Genomic DNA, 23,414 nt, shown 5'->3' with positions numbered 1-23,414 from the left:
TAGGGCGCTAAATTACCACCAGCCAACCGGACAAATGCTGGTGCAATTTCAATTTGGCTGGTAGAAAAGACCAACTTACACTCACTAATGGGTCAAAATGGCTGGTGTGTTTGGCTAGTACAATTAACATCTACTGGCAATTTTGTCTAGTGATGAAAAAAGTTGTTTTCTTCAGTCCCATACACTGATATTGGTGTAAGCCACCATTCCTCCCGTTTTGGATAGACCTTATGGGATCTGCTCAGTAGGGGCATCATCACAGTACTGTTGACTACAATAGCGTATTGGATTACAGCAGCTGCAGCACCATATCCACTAGGCTACAACACTATACTGTATGGGACTGGCACAGTCTGCTGTCTGGCTGTCTCTAATCGATGCCAGTCTGGAGGCTTTCTCCCTGAAGAGAACGAAGCAAAACCCAAAAGGCCACACTGAAAGAGGACTCCTCTGCCTCCAGACACCCAAACATTTGAAAAAATGAGGTCTTATACAGTAGTATAGTACAGCAGAGATACTTTATTCATCTCAAATGAAATGAAGGTTCCCCATCGTAGCATTGTACATGGGGGTAGGAGAGGGGAAAAACTGACCACCCCCAAACTATGCACCAATGGGGGCACAATATAAATGACCCCCCCTAAACTCTGCACCAATGGGGGCACAATATAAATGACCCCCCCTAAACTATGCACCAATGGGGGCACAATATAAATGACCACCCCCAAACTATGCACCAATGGGGGCACAATATAAATGACCACCCCCAAACTATGCACCAATGGGGGCACAATATAAATGACCCCCCCTAAACTCTGCACCAATGGGGGCACAATATAATATAGGTTGGTAATGACTGTTTTATGGACTCAGACGTCAGGTGGTACACCACCAGTTAATGCCCATTAATTCATTAATTAGTAGTTGCTAATTGATTTACTGCAATGAATATGCCTCTAACATAATCGACTGAAAAAGAAACAAATATTCCATACAGCAGGGATTTTAGCCGTCGTTGCACCCCTGGCATGTGCTACAACTAAAACATCATTGATCCATTACAATACATTACCTGCACATTGCACTTAGCTGACGCTTTCATTTATTCAAAGCGACTTACTTATTGTTTTTCAGGGTATTGGTTACATTCCCTGGAGCAATGTGGGGTTAGGTGCCTTGCTCAAGGGCACTTCAGCCATGGATGGAGATGTAGGGAGAGGTCAGGGGGGATTCGAACGTGCAACCCCTAGATTGAAAGACCAACTCTCTAACCACTAGGCCATGGCTGCCCACAGTGATCCAAGTGCAAAATAAAATCAATCTGGAAAACTAGTGCTCAACACTGGCACGGGGGCCAGAAGGCAAGGCAACAGTGAAAGGGAATTCCATTGCAGCCAGACGTCCAAGCACTGGACAAACGAGGACCTTCACAACCGGGAAAGGCAGTGCTCAACACAGGCAAGAGAGGCGATCGATGAAGAGCTCCCTTTGTTTGGATGGCCGCTCCCTCAGTGTTTTTGCCAGCCTGGTCCAGTCATCATGTCCTCTTTGCAGCCCTCGCCAGGCGGAAATGCCCAGTCACTCACTGCGCCAAACGGAGGCCACTGGCAGAGTACAGTACAGTGCAGTGGATTGAGGCGGCAGCAGCAGCAGCAGCATTTAAATGGAAGGCAGGGCAGGGTCAAGGCTAACAGTGAAGTGAGCTACAGTAGCAGCAGAGATTCTTCAAGTATATAGAGATATGCCAACATAATAGGTTTCTATGGGCACCTAACGTGACCAGGTTCCGGTCTGCCTAAAGGGGCGTGTCATAAAACTCCTAGCATTGAATAAAACAGTCCTCAGGTCTGCCTGGGTCTGCCTAAAGGGGGATTTCCCCCCCCAATAATAGAACCCGGAAACAATGGGCCAATGGAACCTCTCTCTCTACTCTCTCTGGTAGCAGCTTCGGCAGCGCTGAAGGCACACTGACATTACAACACTAAGCTTGAATATGTAAACTGCATATAGGTATTCCTCAGGCTGACTTAATGGTTTATAAAATAACTGTCCACCAGGAAGTCAACACACAGTATGCCTATGGGGATGACCGCCTCGACAGGAGGTGAAAGCCAATAGTCACTGCAGTGCTTTATCCCAACATCAGTGTTTTTGTAATTGTGCTTCAGCGATCCTCACAGGCAAAAACACTCACACAGCCGAATGGTCTTTATGAAGACTTGATAAGATGATAATATTGAAAATCAGTGACACACTCACTGCTGAACTGTACAATACTGCATCAGTAGTGTGTTTGCAGGTGGTGGTGGAAAAATCTCACAAGCTCCTCAGTCCTCTGCAAAACCTAGATGAGGAAGTCTGCTCAGCAAGACAGCAGCGTGTTACGGTTGTGTACTGCAATACACAGCTGCACTCCATGCAGCCGTTTGCCGAGATAAGGTCTAGCCACAAAATGATTTAGGAAGAGAGAAACAAAAACCACATTCCCTGAAACCAACTGGTGATGGTGCAATCGATTTAACTCGATGGAAAGCTGTGGTGCACTGCACACGTAACACATGCGACCCCCCCCTGGCAAAAAGTATGGAATCACCCGTCATGGAGGATATTCGTTCTAATTTGTGATCCGCTTTTTTTTCTACAAAATTAGAACAACAGACGCAACACAAAACTGACATGGGACTCAAAACTGACATGGGAGTCAAAACTGACATGGGAGTCAAAACTGACATGGGAGTCAAAACTGACATGGGACTCAAAACTGACATGGGAGTCAAAACTGATAATGGGAGTCAAAACTGCAACCTGAAGACCAACTCCCTAATATAACCACTAGGTCAACAACACTTGCATTTCAAATGAATGATCAAGAAACGGGACACAGAGGGGATCATAATACTCCAGATAAGCTCACCTGTCTCCTGGCTTGAACTCGCGGGAGAACTTGGTCCTCTTCTTCTTGTGCGTCCGCTTGAGGTTGCGGATGGAGAGCGGGATGCTCTTCTTGCGGCCCGGGTACGGCGTGTGTCCGGCGCTGCGCAGCGAGGCCGTGGAGCTGGCCGAGGACGTGATGGAGCTGGTGTCGTCCGTGTCCTCCGTCTCCATCTCCATCTCCGCGTCCGAGTCCGCGTTCTGGTTCTGTGACGGTGGCGCCGGATTGGACTGCAGCTCCGCGTGGCAGTTCTGGCATCTGCTCTGGGCATCCTTGTTGTCCGTCGTCGTGAGGCCGTCGGAGCGCTGGTCCTCCTCCAGGTGGCCGTTGTTGTTGGGGCATTTGGTTGCCGTGGTGGAGTTGTTCTCATCTAACCTGTCTTCCTTGGAGTCTCCTGTGGATACACAGACATACATAAACCCTTGAATTGAACCTGAATTGAATCTACTGCACTTTGCATTTGTCCTGTGGTATGTGTTGTTGCTGTGCTGCACACCTAATCGCCCCTTTTGGGGACAATAAAGTTGAAAAGTTAAAAAGTTAAAGTTAAGTTAAAAGTTGGGTTTATCCAGTGGTCTTTATTCTCATCTTGTTGTATTGGTCGCTGTCTCTCGGTTTAGTTCAGGGGGGGGAGATACGACGACCTATGTCTCGAGGGCCATTTGCCATTTGAGGGCGTTTTATCCAGCCCCCGATAGAATTTTAATGTTATTCAGCTTCATATGAAATATGACATACTTTGCAAAGGAATCTTAGAAAATGCATTTGCAATACAATTCATTTATATTCTGGGAACCTAGAGAAGAAGGTGGTGTTTGTTTACAATGTGGCTGCCTTCAATATAAGCCTAAAGTGAAGGGGAAAATCCTGGTTTGTGATCATAGTACAGCCCTCAGAGGACTTTTACGGCCCTTGGATGAATTTGAAGTGGCCCTTCCAATGAAAAAGGTTCCCCACCCCTGGTTTAGTCGGTGGCGGCTTTGTGGCTTGTTCTGTGTTGGTCTTGTCGCATGTGCTTTTTATTATTTTATTTTATTATCTTGTGGTGTGTTTATTATAATGTTTGAAGTATGGACGTCTCTTTCCACTGAAGTTGAAACAATTCATACGGAGCAACTCACACACACACCAAACGGAGTATAGTTGGTTAAATTGTTCAGTGAAATGGATTTGGAAGGCATTCAACCCATGTCGTATAAATCAGTCCATCAAACCAAGATATCCCAAACCCCGCCCACCCAATGCAAAAACAGAGTGCCAAAGTCCGGTCTCCTAAGGGGGCGTTGTCCCCCCTTCTTCTTCTCTGTGCGTTGCGTTTGGTGACAGCAACATGGATTGTGCAATTATCTCCATCTAAGGGGCTGAGGGATCCCAGGTGCAGCGCTAAGGGAATTGCGGTGATCCAAGGATTCATTTCCACACATGTACTCAAGGGGCGTAATTTATTCTCAAACTTGTTGGTCTCCTAAAGGGGCGTTCACCCGACGTGAAATGGATCTCGGAAATGAATCAAAATGATGCATCTTGATCTATTTAAGAAAATCTTTGATTTAACCATTTAAGCCACAGTCTGAACTCCACTCCAGTGGCCATTTTGCTTAAGAGCAATTTAAACACTTTCCGATTCAGGACTCAGCCGTATTATAGCCAGATGTCTGTGCACTGAACTTTCACATGTTTTAATCACAGCATTTTCTGTGACCGGCTGATCCAAATGAATAACAGGTCATATAGTTTTAATTAGTCTGTGTCAGGGGTTTGACAGTTGGCAGGATGTCGATGAGTAGAGGTGCAAAACGCACACCAGAAAAAAAAGGTGCCGGCAACCAGTAAAACACTTGCAGGAGAGGAGAGAAGTGCTGCACACTCCCGAGTTGTGTAAACAAGTTTTTAATGTGACAACGTTTCAGCCTGTCTGCCTTCCTCAGGGGTTTGTCAGTTGACAGGATGTCAACCTACCTTCTGTTTCGGGCTTGTCTTGCCGGTGTCCGTGTCCGTGTGCGTCTGTGCCGTCGGTCTGCTTCCTGCCCTGCTCCTCCCGGAATAGTCGTTTCAGCTGCACAACACAGAACACGTTAAAATGATGATTTAGACCGTGTGCACACCTGACACGGATTTCACAGTGCAAGGTAGGAATGCACGATGTCAAAAATGTCGGCCGATACCGATATCCTATATTGATATTGCGGTTTTGGCCGATAACCGATATTAACTGATAATTTTTTTTCTTTTTTTTCTTTTTTTTAAAGAGATGACAATGATGCAAACAAACTGAATTTTTGAATGTCCTCTTATTTCCAAAAACTCCAAAAAATTTCCTTTTTAACTCCCTGTGATAAAATTAGATTAAAAATAGAGACAAACTAGAAGACAAACAATGAAAGTCACCGTCAAGTCCAATCTTTTAGAACCGTAACATATTAAAAAAAACATCGGCGTTAACGTCGGCACAGTTTTATCCATCGGACCGATGGCCGATGTGTTGAGGAATGTCAAATATCGGCCGATACCGATACATCTGGCCGATACATCATGCATCCCTAGTGTAAGGTGTATTCTTTTAACCTTGTTAATAAAAATGAGTGCGCTCGGCACTGATCATCAGCTCCGGGCAGGCAAGCGTAAAATGCCCGTTTCACCCAGCACTGATAGAGTATACCAGGAGGTGTTCACTCACGGAACTTGCTACTAGCCACAACTGGCTAACCCTAACCACGGGACAGTGCAAAATGAATGGGTGTCAATGGAGTTTTTTACCATTATAATTTTTGTGATTTTTTATATTTTTTTGTCCTGAAATATGAATATTAAGTTCGAAGCTAGAAATAATAAGACCCCATTTGAGTAGCGTTTCGATTATTTTGCGCCACTAGATTATTATATACTGGGTCACAAAGCTCAATTTTTATGGGGCCAAACCCATAAACATTAGCACGATGCTAGCGAGTACAGGTTGAAATCTTCTAACCTGCTGTAAAACTACACACCTGAACGATTTGTCAATACAGCCTATTGTTAAACAACAGTCATAGTGCTTACCAGGAATGTTTTGTTGATAATATTTGTGACTGGAAAGGGGAACCCATGCTAAATACATTGCTACTGCCATTTCCAGTCCATACATTTTCCCACATGAAGGACTGGCCTACGCTCGTTACTGCAGTATGCATGCAAAGCTAACTGGCTACAATGGGAACCAATGAGACTGAGCCTTCTCCCTGTGTTCTAAGTTCTCTGAGTATACTTAAAGGTACACTATGCAGGAAATGGTCAAAAAAGGTACTGCAACTATGTTGCTCATTGAAACTGTGTCGCCTATTGCCAAATTTGACCTTTTCATGAAAGTTTACTAAGTAATCAACTCATATGTTCTAGTTTGGCCCAAGTACAGTCATTTTTGCAGCTTAAAATGGCTATTTCTGGAAATTCAAAATGGCGGACCATGGAGAAGATCTCCCTTTTCATGTACAGCTCCAGGCCTTTTTATTAGAATACCATGAAAAAGTTGATTTATTTCCATAATTCCATCAATAATGTTAAACTGTCATGGATTGTAGATTCATGGCCCAGTTTTTCAACTATTCCAATCATTATTTTTTTTCTTTTTATATACGTTGGCCTTCCAGCTCAAAAAACCCATGAATTGGGGAATTCGCATTATTAGAATATTGTTATAAAATCACATTTTTCTTCATCAAAATTCGGGTCACATTATATCAGTTGAAATTTGGTACTTTCTACATAACTTGCAATGGTCAATACTTGGTTAGGACATTCTCTGTCTTCATAATGGCCATGATGCGTTTAACATTGAAGTCAATGGAAAAACAGTGCATGGCCGTTATGGAAGCCCAGATATCCTTGATGCTTTGCTGTCAGCTGTTCTTGTTTGTTGACCTGGTACCCCACACTTCACTCTTCAATATACCCTGTAATAGCCATGCCACATTTTGGCGCTAACTCACCAGTTTAATTCTAAATAACCAGAAATGAAACCCCATTGAAAATGAATGGGGTTTAATTTCTGTTGAGTTAGAATTAAACTGGTGAGTTAACACCAAAACGTGGCATGGAAATATTCGGGTATATTGAAGAGGGAAGTGTGGGGCACCAGGTCAACAAACAAGAACAGCTGACAGCAAAGCATCAAGGATATCTGGGCTTCCATAACTCCCATGCACTGTTTTTGCCATTGACTTCAATGTTAAACGCATCATGGCCATTATGAAGACAGAGAATGTCCTAACCAAGTATTGACCATTGCATGCTATGTAGAAAGTACCAAATTTCAACTGATATAATGTGACCCGAATTTTGATGAAGAAAAATTTGATTTTATAACAATATTCTAATAATGCGAATTCCCCAATTCATGGGTTTTTTGAGCTGGAAGGCCAACGTATATAAAAAGAAAAAAAATAATGATTGGAATAATTAAAAAACTGGGCCATGAATCTACAATCCATGACAGTTTAACATTATTGATGGAATTATGGAAATAAATCAACTTTTTCATGGTATTCTAATAAAAAGGCCTGGAGCTGTATGTCATAATGAATACTTAGAATTTGATGGTGGTGGTAAGTATTCATGAAATGGGTAACATTACTGAATGGGCAGCATGAATTCTGGAAATAAACAACTAAAGATCTCACACAGTGTCCCTTTAACGACTCCTTATACTTGACGTGACGGGCTTAGCGCACTGCGCCACAGCGCACCCCAACGGACATGATATTAACCACAGGGTCAGATTTTAACCAGCTTTGGGTGGCACCCATCTATAGTCTCTTTTCCATTGGGTTCCGCGTTCCGGTGCGGGCTTTATAAATATTCATGAAACTTGACGGGGGGTCGATGGTGCTGTCTCGCACGCATTTCCATACAACAGGGACTAGAACTGGGCCGTATGATCAGCTGCTGCAACTAGCCGCGACAACACTGTGCTTTCACGCCATGGTGAATCTAAGCCCTAATCTAAACAATAGGACCTATAGGACTAAATATAACCAGCGATCTCCTTCTCTTAGACCCATAGACATGTGTTTGGGCTTGTTCGAAAGCTGCGAATCTTAGCTTTTCACATGTGTTTACGGAACGTTTTTATGTTCTTTCAATCCAAAGTTATATAACTTTAAGCGGCCGCTGTTTCAAGTGAAAAAATAGGGCTTTCCAATCATTTTTTTTTTTTACCTCGTCATTTTGTTTTCGAACAGACAGCGATCTCCTTAACCTAGACCTACAGACATGTGTTAGGGCTTGTTCGAAAGCTGAGATTCTTAGCTTTTTACAGGTTTTCACGGAACGTTTTTATGTTCTTTCAATCCAAAGTTATTTAACTTTAAGCGGTCGCCACTTCAAGTAAACAATGGCGTTGTTCTCCAGCCGGATAGAGGAAATCTTTTTTGTCACGGCTGTGTTCTTTGTTCCCTAGAATAAACCACAGTTGTCTTTTTCATTCGAAATTTTCATTTTTACATTTAATTTGAAAACAGCAAATTCGCCATCCCTCTGCAGGTTCGTATATGAAGATATGTGCAATGAAAAGGGCTACTTTAGTGTGCCCTATTTTGCATGGTGGTAAAAAAAAACGACTTCCCGGCGTGGAGCTTTGGAAATAGCGTGATTTTAAAATAATAGCCTAATAGGCTAATAATATAACTCCTTGGCCAAGGACTGGAGTTAGGCTACTTTAAAGAACATGATAATTGCTTGAGCAAATTTTCTCTGTCTACTGTAAAAACTGCCGACAGAAAAGCGATGTTGATTTTTAAAGTGCGTGGGTGGGGATAGGTGTTTGCACATGCCGGTAAATCCTAAGACAGGCAACATGTAGCCTAGTGGAACTCAGCTCCGCACGCCTCGAACCACGTCTTTCGTGATTCTATAATCGCCCCTGGTTGAGCCCTGTTTGAGCTGATGATGGGTGTGTATGGGTGGAGTAAATGCAAAAAGAAAACGAAACCACGCCCCAGCAGTGCGCAGCCCCGTTCTAACAGGGCTAGTCGAAAAGGGGCTTATGTCCCTCCCAGGACCACAACACACAAGCACCAGGTCACCTGGCCACAAGTACCCACACCTCCATCTCCATCCCCTTCCCCATAAAAGGCATTATGGTAGCCATACAGTACGTTACCTTTCTGCAGATGGGGTCGTCTATGTGCCTGACAGCGCGTTACCTTTCTGCAGATGGGGTCGTCAAAGTGCACGGCTCCGCCCTCGGGCCCCTCGCAGGTGATGTGCGTGGCGTCCTCTTTGGAGGGGAAGACGTAGAGCGCCCGGTCACCCAGCTGGCACTGCGTATGGTCGTAGTGGGAAAGCCTCTTCACTCTGGAACAAGCAAAAAAGCATTTTAAAAAAATCACTCAAAAGGTCTGCAAGCAGGGACAGACATTGGAAATTAGCCAAGGCTAAAAATGCTATGACGCTATTCTGTTGGGTTGTATAGCCTACATGATGTGTAACTGTCCCCATCAATAAACCAAACTTAATCTCCGTATTCAATTAAAGTATAGAGGTGACACTTAAGGCATCACTTCAAGAGTGTTCAATCATGAAGTTTAAGGAATATCCATTCACCTCATTTCAAAACCGAAGAATGAGTAGTGCAAAAATTGCACCGTCTCTTCCATTTAATTAAAAACTTGCACTGTTTAAATACTGTGAAAAAGAACGCAGCTGCATAAACGGGTCAATGACAAACCCCATCAGGATGAGTTAATCTATACTTGCCTTCCATTTTTATAAAAGAATGCCTGACAATCTATACTATGTATCTGTATATGACGACTTCCTGCTGCATGGAGAGAGCTGACTTACTTGCTGAGGTTCTCCTGTGTGATGGTGGTGTGTGTGTGTGTGTGTGTGTGTGTGTGTGTGTGTGTGTGTGTGTGTGTGTGTGTGTGTGTGTGTGTGTGTGTGTTGCGTACTTGCTGAGGTTCTCCTGTGTGATTGTGGAGGGCGGGGGGAAGACAGAGCAGTCGGAGCCCTTGGGGGAGTAGCTCTTGGTGATCCACGTCACCTTCAGCTGCACCACCTGCACCTGCGGGGCCCAGCGGAGAGACAGGGGAACCCAGCAGGGTGTTACTCAAACACACAGTTGTTAGTTAACTTGGGGAGTTGACAATGGGAAATAGAAGTGCCATTTTCATTGTTTCCTATGACAATTGTGGAAATATTTGTCCCAAAAGGTCCACTATGTGAATTGGTCTCAACTGAAGAGAAAATTTTGGGCCTATTCATAAGGGTAACTGAAAATAAAATAAAAAGGTCCGCAACACTGTTAAATGCTCCCAAATAAATTATTATAATAAATTATAAATATATGTTATAATGTTGCACTACACCAAGGCAACTTTCTAGTGTACTATTTATTGTAGCGTTACAATGGGGGCTCTACAGCCCCCCCAGGGGGTGTTAGGGAGCCCTAGGGGGGCGTTGAGAAGGACACAACTGAAGGAGGGGGGTCGCTCAGTTGCCATTGGGGGACATTAGTCTATTCAATCAAATGACTTAATACTAAGGGGAAATTGACAGGCTTATGACGAGATTGGGAGGTTTATGATGAAGTCAAGGGGGCTTTTGTTAAAGAAAGGTTGAGATTTATTGTGTTGACTTTTAAGTTGACGTACCTCCTCCACCACCACCCCGAACTTAGTATAATATCAATAATATCTATTGTGTTGACTTTTAAGTTGACGTACCTCCTCCACCACCACCCTGAACTTGGTCTTCTTGCTGAGCACCGGCTTCACGCCGTACAGCCACTGCACGTTGGCAAACACTTTCGATGGGCCAATCAAAACTTGGCCTGGGTAGAAGCCATATGACTCGTCAAAGAAGAGACCCTGGCAGTCAGGGAAGAGAGTAATAAAAATAAAATTAAAAAAGCATAAAAAAATTAATTCAATAACAACTAGAGCTGAGCAGTACGGAATAAAACTGATTTCAAACTTCGAAATGATTGAGATCCATGTATCTGCATAGATGCATGCAATTCATTGATCTTCTGTGTGCTATGTCCATCACATCAAATCCTCTATGATAATAAATCAATAATTTCAATATGGCATGTCTTCAAATCATTAGATAGAGCAGGGGTTCCCAACCTTTTCCAACTTGGGGCCCACTCGAAATTGTCACAATTTTTTTGGGCCCACCTCTGACCCGATTGCGAATACAACTCACATAAATCAGCAGCAACGCACACCAAAATGTGGTTATAATTTTTAGAATATTATTTCAAGGCCCACTTTGTATACCTTCAGGGCCCACCAGTGGGCCCCGGCCCATAGGTTGAAAATCACTGAGAGAGGTTACTCACAGAGTCACTGACATGTGGGCAAACGTCATAGAGTTTAGACCCATCCTCTTCACTCATAGAACACCTGCAAACAAACAAAATCACGGGAAAAAATGACAATTAGATAATGAGTGCATTTATATGCAGTTCAGCATCCCGAATATGAGACATATCCCGGTTAGGATCATATTCGAGATAAGGTGTTTATATGAGCACAGAGCACGATATACCAGTCTACATTCTTGGCTGTTAAAGAATTCTCCTCAAATACGTATAGCCTGGATACCAGCAACAGCGCTCTATGGGAAGCCCCTGCATCGTTGCTACCTAAGTTAGCAACTCAGCATCTCAGTAGGTTGCCAATGAGAAATTGCATTGAAACCAACTAAGTGGAAAGCAACGACGCTTTCGAGAAACGGGATCCTGGTTGATAATACAAGAAGGCAAACTCTGAATAAGACTAAAGGGCTGTACACACACGTCGCTACTAGTTACTCGCTCAGCGAATGAAGTCAATAGAATGTCGATGTTATCCAGCGAGACTCGTAGGCGAGTACTGTACAAGCGATGCGATGTGGGCGGATCCCGAGTTGAAAATATTTTATCTTCGAGCGAGGCGAGTAACCAATTGGAATGCAGAGTTCGGTACTTCTCGCCTGTTCATTGGCAGTTAAAGCCGTGGGAACTTTCAGCGAACGTTCCATGAAAGAGTGGCAAGTAGGCGAGCAAGCGAAAAGCTAGCTTTGTGTGTGTACGCCGCTTATAGGGGTTCCTTTCCATTATCCCAACTCCCGTCTTCCCTTGTGCTTGTGGCCTTGTGATGATGATACCATTGGCGACAGAAGTTTAATTCAATATCACAAAAAAAGCGCAAGTTTAAAAATCAGGATGCTAAATGAGGAAAGGTCCCCAAATGCTGTTGTGACTAGGCGGGGAAACATTATGGTTTTCAAACATACCAAAGCCGAACGGAACAGCAGCGGGATGAACACTGTCTTTCTGCTTAGTTTCGTCCGGTGTGTTTTTCTCTGCCTTTCACACTGACAGCGTCAGCGTGCGTGGCCAGTCCTTTTCAAAACCCCCCCACAGCCAAAGCTAGCGTGCTACTTTGCCATTCATTCGAATGAGACACCGCCGGTCGCTGGCATGAAAAATACGCTCGAGTTCTATTTTCCAAATGCAGCGCAGAGCGAAGCGGAGCCGGCACCCGCGCCGCTGACGCACGACTACCACCGGTTGGTGTGTAAGGACAGATATGTTTCAATGTATTTTCACTGACGCCGGTAAAAATCGCGGCCGTTCCGCGACGCTTTACCGCCCTAGTGTGTAAGACCCCTTATGGTTTTCTCCATTCCGCGACGCTTTACCGCCCTAGTGTGTAAGACCCCTTATGGTTTTCTCCATTCCGCGACGCTTTACCGCCCTAGTGTGTAAGACCGCTTATGGTTTTCTCCATGGGGGAGGGGCATCAGGGAACCGCAAGGCCACAAGTCAAGGTCAAGGACAGGAGCTAGGATAGTGGAGGGTACCCTAAAGGTCAAGGACAGGAGATGGGATAGTGGAGGGTACCCTAAAGGTCAAGGACAGGAGCTGGGATAGTGGAGGGTACCCTAAAGGTCAAGGACAGGAGCTGGGATAGTGGAGGGTACCCTAAAGGTCAAGGACAGGAGCTAGGATAGTGGAGGGTACCCTAAAGGTCAAGGACAGGAGCTAGGATAGTGGAGGGTACCCTAAAGGTCAAGGACAGGAGCTGGGATAGTGGAGGGTACCCTAAAGGTCAAGGACAGGAGCTGGGATAGTGGAGGGTACCCTAAAGGTCAAGGACAGGAGCTGGGATAGTGGAGGGTACCCTAAAGGTCAAGGACAGGAGCTAGGATAGTGGAGGGTACCCTAAAGGTCAAGGACAGGAGCTGGGATAGTGGAGGGTACTAGGGATGCAAATTATCCATTATTTCATAGCCTTATAGATCCACGATTAATTGATAAGCAGCGTTTTCCCTCCAAAATCTCCAAAAACCCTACTAAATCTAAAAATGTATATTAAGCGAGATAAAATGCTACATTTAAATGAATTCCATTTAAATTCTTTAATCCAAGGGAGGTTTAAATATTCCCACTATTCACATCTCTCGTCACACACACTCTTCTCATGCCCATTTCACTTGGGTCTCTTGTCAGTTGAATTGGCGATTAATTGTGATTAAGGTTTTATAATCGATTAATCGTTTGCATCCCTAGAGGTACCCTAAAGGTGTCAGTGATGACGATGTCTTACCTTGCTCCATTGGAAAGCTTCAGAATGATGTTGTTGCTAACATCAAAGACCTTCCCCAACCAGAAGTCATAGACTATATAATCACCATACATAAAAGACTGGAGAAGAAAAAGAAACAATTACACCAGCATTAGCCAAATAGTTGTAGCAATTTACTTCAAAAATGTAATGTATGCTGCCCATTCACAAACTGAACCGCTTTTCATGAATATCTACGAAGTAACTCTAACTCTAACCAGAGTAGGTTTGCCACCAAAGACACCCATGAGCGTTACCATGGTAATTCAAAATGGAGGATTCACCTAATTCATGTATGAAAACATTTCCAAATCGATCATGAAAAAAATGACATTTGCAAAAGGGCAACATCAAATTGTGGAAATAAACCATTACAAAGTAACACAATCTACCTTTGATGTATTGTAAATTAAAGCAAAATTATGTAAACAAGAGGTCGGGAAGCTCAGGCCCAGGGGCCACATGTGGCCCACTGAGCCATTTCATGTGGCCCCCAGAGCCTTTACAAGAAAGACAACTTTTAAACCCGAATTCATATGGTCACTCAACATTCTTAAAATGGCCACATAAAACACAGGTCTTGTGAACTTAAAGTTAACCAAGTACATGGGCTAGATCGAAATACAATAACATATGCGCAGTAATGGCAAAGCTGACAAATTATGTCACTGTACACCATTTCTTTTTATTGACCAGGGGCAAATTGCCGTCAACATCTGGACCTTCATTCACTATTCTTCATCCAATGTGGCCCTTAGTCCAAAATAATTGCCCACCCCTGATAAGCCAATGATGTGGCAGGGGAGTGTCTTACCCATATGTAAGCCAATGATGTGGCTGGGGAGTGTCTTACCCCTGATGTAAGCCAATGATGTGGCAGGGGAGTGTCTTACCCCTGATGTAAGCCAATGATGTGGCTGGGGAGTGTCTTACCCCTGATGTAAGCCAATGATGTGGCTGGGGAGTGTCTTACCCCTGATGTAAGCCAATGATGTGGCTGGGGAGTGTCTTACCCCTGATGTAAGCCAATGATGTGGCTGGGGAGTGTCTTACCCCTGATGTAAGCCAATGATGTGGCTGGGGAGTGTCTTACCCCTGATGTAAGCCAATGATGTGGCTGGGGAGTGTCTTACCCCTGATGTAAGCCAATGATGTGGCTGGGGAGTGTCTTACCCCTGATGTAAGCCAATGATGTGGCTGGGGAGTGTCTTACCCCTGATGTAAGCCAATGATGTGGCTGGGGAGTGTCTTACCCCTGATGTAAGCCAATGATGTGGCTGGGGAGTGTCTTACCCCTGATGTAAGCCAATGATGTGGCTGGGGAGTGTCTTACCCATATGTGCTGTAGGTCTCTGCTGCTGACAGGATACAGGACACAGTTGGTCCCCACCAGCTTCACCGCACACTCGATGTTAATGTTGGTCACGATGCCACACTGCTTATCCTGCAGACGAGGACCAAAGCATACAGTCAGTGCATTGACAAAGCCCATAAACTATACCATACTTTATATATACTTACTATGTTTCTCAACCTTTTTTTTAGGCAAGGCACCCTTTCAATTACTGAAAGGCACCCCTAAGCAACAAGCTGTAACATGGCATCACATCGGATACCACAAAAGCAACACATTTGGAGACGTCACACAACCTAGGTTCGAAGTTGCAGCTTACTGGGGCGACCTAAATTTACTTTATTGTGCGTAAATGGCAGATTAAAGACTCCACTGAGGACTGACTAAGCAATACTTCCTTAATTTAAATAAATTATGTAATTTAACACATTTGTCCATCAGCCACGTTTCCCCGGCACCCTGATTGAGAAACACTGTACTATACCATAAACTAGATCATACTTTATATATACTATACCATAAACTATACCATACTTTATCCGACACATTAATACCAAAACGCATTCAGTATACTCGACAGCTTCCAGAGCTGGTGTGTGAATGTGTGTGTGTGTAAGTGCAGGGCCGCTGACAGCTTTGGCCAGGCCCAGGACAAAGTCATCTGAAAGGGCCCCCCACCCAATACATACAGTACAATGTAATGAGGACCCAGTTCTCTGTCCCTTGGGCCGGGGACAACTGCCCATCAACAATCCGTCAGGTACGTCTATTCATATTCAAGCAACGTACAGCGTTTAAAGCTTGTTTTGCCCATTCATTTTCTCATTTTCACTTGCAACGAATATAGTCCTGACAATTTGGTTAATATTTATATTCATAAGGGTCAACATTCCTGGTTCAGCGATAAGTCATCACTGTCTCAATAATTTAATATGCAATCCATCAAACTCTAGCATGGCTTTGAGCTCAAGTAGAATAATTACACGAAGAGCCAACGATAACAGCAGCAGGGCTTAAAGGGACACTGTGCAGGAAATGGTCAAAAAGGGCACTGCAACTATACTGCTCATTGAAACTGGGTTACCTATTGCCGAATTTGACCTTTTCATGATAGTTCACTAAGTAATAAACTAATATTTTCTAGTATGGCCCAAGTACAGTCATTTTTGCAGCTAAAAATGGCTATTTCTGGAAATTCAAAATGGCAGACCATGGAGAAGATCCCCCTTTTCATGTATGAAAAGTGCACTTTTTCCAGTCATAATGAATACTTGAATGAATGAATAGAATGTCATGGTGGTGGTAAATATTCATGAAAAAGGTCACATTAGTGAATGGGTAGCATGTATTCTGGAAATAAACAACTAGAAATCTCACACAGTGTCCCTTTAAAGAGAACAGCGAAGGCATATGAGTGCCCATGTACAAGTGCGAGTGCGTGTGTGGAGTGACTTACATTGGAATTCAGCCGCCGCACGAAGTCTCTAGGCACAAGGGATCGATCTTCAAGTTTAACCTGAGAGAGAGAGAGATAAAGGGAAGAGGAGAGATAGTTTTATTCATTCAGTTAGCACACTAGATACAAATTATTCATTAGGCTGCTGCATCTAGCTCTTCCGTTCTTTTCCCTGCCAAAATGACTCAATACACTCAAACAATCAATTGATTCACAATGAACTTCTGCTCAAAGATGGTGCCTGACTTCAGAAAGGTATCCCGGTGTTCCCATTTCGAGGCAGTTTGACATATTTGGATGCATTCCCCTTGTAAAAATCCTTTACTTGGCACTGGCTTTGTGTGGCCACAGTTCTCATTATAATGCCTCCTGAAGTCACCTTAGAAAGCTGAGCATGCGCAACAATTACTACTAGATATAACCAACCAGCACACATAGCTTCAACAATGACATCACAACAAGGCATTTTTATACATTCTTGTTTTTGTTTAATACTGCACCAACAATTCTGCCAGGGTAGTTTCTACTAGCTATACGGTACATGTAGACTTGCAGTCTTACCGCACAAATAGACCAAGCACGACATGAGCGAGGCGAGCGACGGAAGTAATTGACTTTGTATTGAGTTGCGCGACAAAAGCAATTCTGGAGACTAGAGGCGATTCACGCGACGATAGCGACAGTTTGAAGTTGAAATCCTTTCAACTTTCTATGACGCGGTTCGGCGACTAGCCGCGACAGCCAATGACTGTATAGAGGTCAGTGACCACAACCATTGGGAATGTTTGGATGCTTTGCCTTCTGCCTCTACGGACATACTCTAGTCTCTTCAATCGCTCGTATCGCTTGCTGCTGCACTCTGTCGCTTGAATCGCATCATTCATTCATGCGGTTATTATGACAAAACCCAACACCAAAGGTTGTTAGTAACTTTGGACTGATTTTCTTCCTCTGTGCATTGCTGTGTGTGTAAGCCTTGGTAGCCACTGTTTGCATCAGTGCTGATTGGACTGGACTGTTTGACTTCTTGGTTTGTTGTGTGATAAAATGGCCAGTGTAAACGTTTGGCAGGATGCATTAAATGAAAGCTGGTCTGCAGCGGGCCAAACACGAGCTGCATGGTGGTAAGCTCCTGCAATGACTCAAGAAACAAGCGTAAAGAGCAACTCCCTGTGGCAAACCGGTCAGTTATACAGCTTAAAACAAGCGGGCTTTGAGCTCAGCTATACGGACTCTGGACCTCTACCTTTGGCCATCTTACAACAGCAGACCTGTCCTGTAAATACCAGACAAAGGACAGAGAAACCATGTCCATTTTTTCTTTGGGCTGTTTATACAGAGAAGAGATAGTTTTATTCATGCAGTTAGCACTAGATTCAAATTATTCATTAGGGCTGCTGCATCTAGCTCTTCCGTTCTTTTTCCTGCAAACACGACTCAATTTATTGTTTGAGTGCATTGACTCACAATGAACCTCTGCTCAAAGATGGTGCCCGACTTCAGTAAGGTAACCAGGTGTTCCCATTTTGAGGCAGCTTGCCATATACTTGTACACATACTGTACATATCATTTCAATCTTCAAGTGATACGCCCAGCTCATCATCAACCCATAGTGATTGCATACACAACATCCAGTGCCGTACAGTATGCATCATTATGGGCAGTCATGGGAAGCGGATAGGGTGTCCGTTTCCCAATTGGGCTTTCACTTTCACTTTCATTATGAACGGAGGAAGAGCTAGGCGCATCACTTGGAAGAATGAAGCTGCATGGTTGGGACAGCAGCTTAAATGACTGATGCTTCCATGTTCAGTGGCATTTCAGAAGACCATAGACAGGAAAGCAGCTCGTCTGCTCTTCATGAAAAGAATAAAAGTTGACATGAATTTCGTCCTTATGTTGTATACGGCGAGACCAAAGAGAAATTTCATGCTGCCATGACACAGTATGCTCTATTACATTCTGCTCCACTTTCACGGAGCAATGATTGAATGCCTTGACTAGGGGTCGACTGATACAGGTTTTTAAATGGCCGATGCAATACCGATTTCTTTTTTTCCCCCCCCCATCATCCTTGGCCGATACCCGATTTCCGATAACCGATATTTGTGGCCGATATGGGTTTTTAAAAAAAAGGTTAAAAAAATGACAAATATTACAGGTCTCAAATTAAAAATAAACATTCCTTTAACATCAATATCAACTCTAACAATAAAGTAATGTCTAACAATCAAGTAATAAAAAAATAAAGTGTCTTGGTACTTTAAAAAAAAAAACCCACGCGCATCGGCCGATACCGATACACTTAAAAAATGCAAATATCGGGCCGATTATATATATATCCGTCTATCCTTAGCCTTGACCTAATTCAGCTGAGGAAACGTGTCCTTAGTGAGGCTGCAGCGGCACGGAAACTGATGAGGTGTGGAACACTGTCCAGCTACAATAACCACTGACTCAACACGATCCAAATTCCATTGGGGAGGAGGGGAAAGACAAAAAGCAAACTCACTGTTTCTAATGGGAATCAGTGACCATGCGGCGACCAGTGTGCATGACTAAAACGAAATGTGTATTCCAGCAGCAAAGACTACAGATGAGAGAAGCATCAAGGACCCATGCGTGACAACACGCCCTCACACGTCAACTCGATATTCAGGGTGATGGCAAACGGTTGGAGAGGGCTCATGACCCCACATAGATCTCTCTAGCCTGATTATCAGACTTTCAAATCTCTTCTAGACTTCGTCTGACCAAGAGCATATCAATTAACATTTCCCAAACGGCATGGTTCACCCACCTCTCGGTTTGCTACTGGTTGTTTGCTCCCCGCAAAGTGAGAGGCGTTCCTGACTTTTCCGTAGCTCAGAAACGACATTTGTATTGCTCCTGGCCTGACTAGAAGCCTAGGAGGGCACGGCCTGGCTAAGATCTCTTTACTCTCCTTCAGGTGATCCTCACTCACCTTCCAAGCTCACCCCACAAGGCCCAGTGATGCAGGATGGGATGGGACTGAGGACACAAGAGGATGGTGAGAAGAGGGAAAAAACTAGGGTGTCGGCACACATGCAGCAAAAAATAAGTGACCCACATACAGCTGCCGTCTTCCAGTCTCTCTCTACCTCCCTCAAACAAAAAAAACTACCCTGGCAGCCAGTGTTGCCAGATTGGGCGGTTTCCTGCCCAATTGGGCTAGTTAGGATGGGCATGTGTCTGTTAAAAAAGGCACTTTGGCGGGTACAATTTTTGGACATAGAAATCAATAGAGTTTATGTCAAATTGGGCGGCATTTATTGCTTCCAGCCGGGTTTTGAGCATTTTTTGGTCTGGAAATCATCAGCCTCATCTGGCAACCCTGCTGGCAGCCTGCATGGCTGTGCCTGCGCAACAGCATCGGTTTATTGTGGATGAATATTGTAGAGATGGGTGGTAATCAGTAACAAGATGCTGGAGGTGAATGCCACAGTATGGGCAGAGAATCGTATATGAGAGGGAGATAAAGCAGGCGGGTTCTTTTCCGGTATTCACTTTACGTAAGGGTTAACGTTCGGCGAGAAGGTCGCTACCGTGGAATAGCAGCACGACAGAGAGAATCTTTAGACCCCGACGCGGAGCGGAGGGGTCTTGTTCTCTCTGAAGTGCTGCTATTCCACAAAGCGACCGACTCGCCGAAAGTTAACCCGCTTATTATATGGATATACTAAAATGATTCACACATGGCGGGGACATTTCTTTAGGCCTATTTAATGTTAAGATTGTTGCTGCGAAAAACAAAACAGTGCCGTTGTGGAACACCGCTAGGCAACAGCTAGGTAGCCAGGACAACAGGTGTTGTCTATCACAGCAGCTGATTGAGATCTTGTTGAAAAGTCACTTTAGCAGTGAAAAGTCTTGTTGCCATTGACAGCGGTCTGTTATAGACCAACCCGTCTGTTATCGAAAAATAACAGACGTGCGAACGTTGGGGAGCCCCGTTGAAATGAATGGAGCATTCGACCGATGACGTCACACCATATAATAAGTCGGGTTAACGCCCCTTTAGGAGACTCTTCGAGTCTTGAGGTTGGGAATAAATGGAGTCCCCTTAGTGCTGTAGATGGCGCTAGCGCACGTCTTGTGCAAACACCACGAGAAGAGAAGAAGAAGGAGGGACAACGCCCCCTTGGGAGACCGAATTTTGTGCACACGCTATTGCATTGAGTGGGCATGTTTCGATTCCTCTTTATCACATATCCAACCTCTTTGGGTTGGGTTTGGCGCTTGACTGTGTACCGCTCGCACCACCAGACCAGATGTTTCCACACAGGCAAAATCTGCTGCGACTGAAGACTCAGCAACCCCCGCTTGGAGCAGTAATAAAATCTGCAGAAAACTCATCGGATCAAAAGTGCCTTTCTGACATTTATATAACCCCCCCCCCCCCCCCCCATCTCCATCTCCTGCTGGCGAAACATTGACTGAGGAGATGTAAAAGAGGGGAGCAGTTGAGTGTGGAAGGCAGGCAGGAGGACATATCCTGGACCCTGAGTGCGTTACAATATGCGACCTTGCCTCCTCCACTTGTGCTTGTCTCCTCGTACCAGGAAGTAATGAGTTATGATGACATCACTGACACCAGCATTATATTTCAATATCTTGCAAAAGCTCAATTGTAAAGCCTTCTTCTCATTTGCAATTGGGATGGTGAATGAAAAACAGTCCCTCAAAAGTTGTTGTGGCTAGGCTGACAGCTGGGAAACTTTATCGTTTTCTCCACGGAGGAGGGGCCAGGAGGTGGGGCGAGGAGACAAGCACAAGTGGAGGAGGCAAGGTCACATATTGAAACACACGCCCGGTCTGCCTGAGCACCCAGCCTGCATGGAGGGATGAGTGGGGCACTGGATGCATTCCAATATGCAGACTTCTTCAGACTTCCTTGCTCACTTGCCTGATTGTGACCTCATGATGATGCAGATAATTAATTCAATATCGTGCAAAGTCGCAATTCTAATGTAATTTTCTCATTTGCGTTCGGGTTGGTGAATGAAGATCAGTCCCCCAAAAAATGTTGTGTCCATGGGGGCAGGGGGGTGTTAGCAACATGCGAGGCCACAAGTACAAGTGGAGGACAGGAGTCTGCATATTGGAATGCACTCAATGAGTGTTGAGGAAGAATAGAGGGCCTGATGGCATCCGTCTGTCTACCAGGAGGGGGGCAGGTGCAGAGTGACCGGCCTGGGAGACGCTGAGGGAGCCAGGGTGCATCCCAATATGTGACCTTGCCTCCTCCACTTGTGCTTGTCTCCTCGTCCGGCCTCCTGGCCCCTCCTCCGTGGAGAAAACGTTAAAGTTTCCCAGCTGTCAGCCTAGCCACAACAACTTTTGAGGGACTGTTTTTCATTCACCATCCCAATTGCAAATGAGAAAAAGACTTTACAATTGAGCTTTTGCAAGATATTGAAATATAATGCTGTTGTCAGTGATGTCATCATGATGAGAAGCAAGTGGAGGAGGCAAGTGGAGGAGGCAAGGTCGCATATTAAAACGCATTCCCAGTCTGGGTTAGGAGCATTATGCAGAGATTAGCATTATGCCGTTTCAAAATGGAGCAGCACGCACAAGCATCACAACACTGTCGACAGCTGCACAGCCTGCTACAGTGATATGCGAGATTGATTATAGTATCTGATACCGGCCAATTGACTGTGAGCATGCAGCATTAAAGGGACACTGTGCAGGAAATGGTAAAAAAAAGGTACTGCAACTATGCTGATAATTGAACGTGGGTTGCCTTTTGCCAAATTTGATCTTTTTATTAAAGTTTACTAAGTAATAAATGAATATTTTCTAGTATGGTCCAAGTAAAGTCGTTTTTGCAGCTGAAAATGGCGATTTCTGGAAATTCAAAATGGCGGACCATGGAGAAGATCCCCCTTTTCATGTATGAAAAGTCAAATCCCCCTTTTTATGGAAGAAAAGTGCAATTTTTCCAGTCATAATGAATATTTAGAATTTGATGGTGGTGATAAGTATTCATGAAAAAGGTAACATTAGTGAATGGGCAGCATGAATTCTGGAAATAAACAGCTAAAAATCTCACACAGTGTCCCTTTAACCATGTTCTTAGTGTACCTCAGAGAACTTACTCTGTAACACCACATGGGCATGAAGCCCCATCAAGCCAGCCAACAATACAGCTTTGCTGGCATGACAAGGCACTGGCAGAGCAGGCTATGCTAAAGGCTATATATAGCACGTGCGTGGGTGCAAAAGACATTTGAAAAAGTTGAGAAAAGTGCCTCAGGACTGATGCGCTGGCAGCCTTCGTCTTGTTGCAGCAGCAGCAGCCAACAACAAACAGAAGTGAGCTGGATGAAAACATTTGTGTAGCATACTGCTCAGGTCGCTTACACTTCTTTGGTCTTTTTTCCCTGTTCAGTTGTTAGTCTAAATACTTGTATGCATAAAGAGCTATGTAACATTCAAAAAGGTATGAGGCTCCTACTGACAAGAACAAGAGAAGAATCACTGCACACTGGTGGACTTAAATGTGTAAAATGTTGGACTTTGATCTGTCCTAATGTCTCTATGTGCATAGTAAGCGTGCAAATATTTACCAGTCTTGTAATGTTTTTTTATGTGCAAGCTACTTGACACCTTTATTTCCCCTGCGCATCAATAAAGTAACGCTACTGCTCTACTACCTTCTCCAAGCCCTGGCAGGACAACACGATGGCACATGGTGTCATTTGGCCACAGACGGGCAAATCGCCATGGAGATCTGATGTCACTCTGGCATGCCATCCCCATTTGGCACGGTGGCAGCCAGGGTTTCTAGGAATGCCTTAACCGCGGTGCAGCCCTTGGAGGAAAACAGGCCTCGATTTCACCTCAACAAAGAAGATATTATATTGGCTTACAAATACAGCCAGTCACCAACATCGATTGCCCTACTTCCAGCCTTTAACCTTTTGTCTCGCTCCATTCAAATTAATCCATGTTTGGGTAGATGTTTGGGCCAAAAGGGATTTATTATCCATAATTTGAACAGTGAGCTACCTTGAGTCAGCATATTGTCAGAGCTCTCCTCAACGGCC

At 44.3% G+C, this 23,414-nt stretch overlaps 1 protein-coding gene across 1 annotated transcript in view; it reads right to left on the bottom strand.

Annotated features, from left to right (window-relative positions):
* ube2o (ubiquitin-conjugating enzyme E2O) overlaps positions 1 to 23,414 on the bottom strand; it is a 69,111-nt gene that overhangs the window by 20,483 nt on the left and 25,214 nt on the right. Inside the window, exons 2-10 of the mRNA XM_063196589.1 lie at positions 16,338 to 16,397; positions 14,861 to 14,971; positions 13,510 to 13,607; positions 11,256 to 11,319; positions 10,636 to 10,779; positions 9,862 to 9,974; positions 9,112 to 9,262; positions 4,892 to 4,988; positions 2,915 to 3,326 (exon numbers count right to left, since the gene is read on the bottom strand). Coding sequence (XP_063052659.1) covers positions 2,915 to 3,326; positions 4,892 to 4,988; positions 9,112 to 9,262; positions 9,862 to 9,974; positions 10,636 to 10,779; positions 11,256 to 11,319; positions 13,510 to 13,607; positions 14,861 to 14,971; positions 16,338 to 16,397 — 1,250 coding nt within the window. The remainder of the gene's footprint in view (positions 1 to 2,914; positions 3,327 to 4,891; positions 4,989 to 9,111; positions 9,263 to 9,861; positions 9,975 to 10,635; positions 10,780 to 11,255; positions 11,320 to 13,509; positions 13,608 to 14,860; positions 14,972 to 16,337; positions 16,398 to 23,414) is intronic.

Source organism: Engraulis encrasicolus, chromosome 1 (assembly GCF_034702125.1).
Source record: "Engraulis encrasicolus isolate BLACKSEA-1 chromosome 1, IST_EnEncr_1.0, whole genome shotgun sequence".
NCBI classification, from domain to species: domain Eukaryota; kingdom Metazoa; phylum Chordata; class Actinopteri; order Clupeiformes; family Engraulidae; genus Engraulis; species Engraulis encrasicolus.
This window is presented reverse-complemented; position numbering and strand designations above follow the sequence as displayed.